The following is a 2355-nucleotide window of genomic DNA, read 5'->3' as shown; positions in this document are numbered from 1 at the left end:
TGTGCATGTGCAGAGGTGACGTTAAAAAAAAAAAAAATTTTAATACACAAATTTACACGAATTCGAATTATGGCTTGTGAAGGGAAGAAACTCCGTTCAGCGTGGTAAGCAAATGGAGGCAAATCGGACAGGCGCCGAAACGTATACAAAGGGTGCTCCCCTTGACTGTCCTTAGTCCTTTCGTTCTTGAAATTTTCCGATTATTCCAGGGATACGACCCTTCCTTAGCAGATCTTCATACTCGGCACACTTGGTCTAAAAAGGAGATCATTTGGCAGCATATTTTACCACTTCAATTATTATATATGGATCGCATTTACTTAAAAAGAAGTATTATTGAACGGTCGTTTGAAGGATTACCCTGACTCCTCCAACTAGCTTATCCTTCCACGGCTCAATATTTTCAACAATCTTCTGTTTTACTTTATCCTTCTTACTGGTTTTGCACACTTTTCCATCTGTCCTTTGTCCCTTTCCTTTGAATTTCTAAAGCGGATTAAGAGCCCATTTGTGATGTTTGCACAGGTACACACACAGCAAAGGGGGGGCCCAAAATGCTACGGGAAACGGCTGTATGGAGATCCCTTTAATGCTAAATGGAATCCACTTAGCAGTGGCGTGACTCCCCTTTATAGTTCATTTATTTTTACTTTATTTTACTCTATTTTATATTATTTTATTTTTTCTTCCACTTACGCTTTCTTCCACGGACACGGGCTCCTCTACATATTGCACACCTGTGATGTGAGTGCATGTAGAAGTATGTAGCAATGGCTACCTTCAAATGGATACATAAATAAATGCAAACGTTGGTGGGTGCAAGTGTTATTACCTTTGGTGTAGTCCACTGGCTCTTCAAATTCAACCTCGACGTCCGTTTCGATAATAGTGCAAGCGAAGGCGGGTTTCAAGTCCTGTGTTCCGTGGAAAGGGTGCATAAATATTCTTGTAAATGTGTAGATGCGACGCATGGGATGGGTTGCTAAAAACCGATCCGTTGACGCAAACACGTTTGGGCCATTCCGAGCCACTCCAAAAAAAAAAACTGTACCACAATCTTTATCTCGTAGGTGTTTCCCAAGTAGTGAATGACTATATTGTCGCCAATGGTCAGGGTGGCGTAATTCCGCAGGGCCGTTTCAAGACTGAATGGAGACAATAAAAAAAAAAAAAAAAAAAAAAAAAAAGGAAACCGTTTTTCATATTTCAGCCTAATCAATCACGCACAAACAGATGCTCCAAATATAGCTACACACACATTTCCGTGTTAACCAGAGGGGAAGGGGGGGGGTACCCCCTTTGCCCTGAACCCATGTAACTGTACACAGCTCTGTGGTTGGAGAGTTCCATAAAATCCGTCGAGCACGGCTTCAGTTTAACAAATGTTCCTTTGGGTAGGCTAACGCTGGTGACCCTCACGATGTCTCCTTCCTTCAGGCACAGCTGTTGCATCATCTGCGAAGGGAGGGCACAGAATAAATGCCGTTTACACGCATCTGCATAGATACACCATTCATGTGTGCTCTATTAAAGTTGGACGCTCCCGTGCGCGTCGTTTTCGCTTGGCGACTTCTGCCCTGTTGTGCCAGTCCACCGCCCCTTACCCAGTATGGCATGTGGCACGTCCCCTCATCTGAAATAAACTCTAGAACCCCACTGTGTGTGCGCTTCTCCTGTAATGCAATTTGGAAGAGATAAATTTTGTTGTCCGTGAGTAACTCTCAGAACAGGTGTGTCCAAGGGAGCTTCCTCCTGTTACACTTGGGGTCATCATTCAAATGGCTTCATCCGATGGAGACCCCTTCATGAAAAAAACGACTCTTACCGTGTACGGGTTAGAAACTTCGAACAGCATTGGCCATGAAATATGCCTCCTAGCTAGGGCATTCAGAGCTGTCTGTGGAAGTATAACTTGGGATAGAGAAACGAAAGGGAAGATGGATTACTCAATTGTGTAGAAGTAGCCCCACGTGACGGAGAAATTAAATCCGCCCCTCACACGGTTAATCGTTTTCAACACGTAGTATAATCCGTTTAACGCGGTTCATCCAAATGGTTTATTATGTATGCACAGCCGCTGTGCCTGACGAAGTGGGTTGAGCTGACAGTGGCCATCCAGCATAGCAGCACGGCTGGGTAAGCACGATCAGCAGAAAAAGAGCTGTTACTTTTGTTTCCATTTTCCATGTCATCTTTCCCAATGAATGACACAGGATAGCAAGTGTATTCTTCCGTGAACGGTTCGGATATGTTTAAAAAGTCTCTTCCCAGGAAATTATTAAAATTGGTAAAACTCCACTGCAGGAAGGAGAATAAAGACAAATTTTTCCTTCACCTTTTTTTTTTTTTTTTTTT

General features: G+C 43.2%; 1 protein-coding gene across 1 annotated transcript; it reads right to left on the bottom strand.

Annotated features, from left to right (window-relative positions):
- Positions 1–171: 171 nt before the first annotated feature.
- Positions 172–2187, bottom strand: C922_03672 (hypothetical protein; the record flags this gene model as incomplete). Its single annotated transcript, XM_008819261.1, has 9 exons — positions 172–255; positions 361–486; positions 697–737; positions 833–914; positions 1052–1145; positions 1325–1455; positions 1605–1673; positions 1826–1911; positions 2040–2187. The coding sequence occupies 9 exons, from the start codon at positions 2185–2187 to the stop codon at positions 172–174; spliced, it is 861 nt and encodes a 286-aa protein (XP_008817483.1).
- Between the last annotated feature and the right edge of the window lie 168 nt (positions 2188–2355).

The sequence above is a fragment of the Plasmodium inui genome, assembly GCF_000524495.1.
Source record: "Plasmodium inui San Antonio 1 unplaced genomic scaffold supercont1.16, whole genome shotgun sequence".
In the NCBI taxonomy this organism is placed as follows: Eukaryota; Apicomplexa; class Aconoidasida; order Haemosporida; family Plasmodiidae; genus Plasmodium; species Plasmodium inui.
The sequence above is the reverse complement of the archived record's forward strand: the minus strand, read 5'-3'. Positions and strand labels throughout refer to the sequence as shown.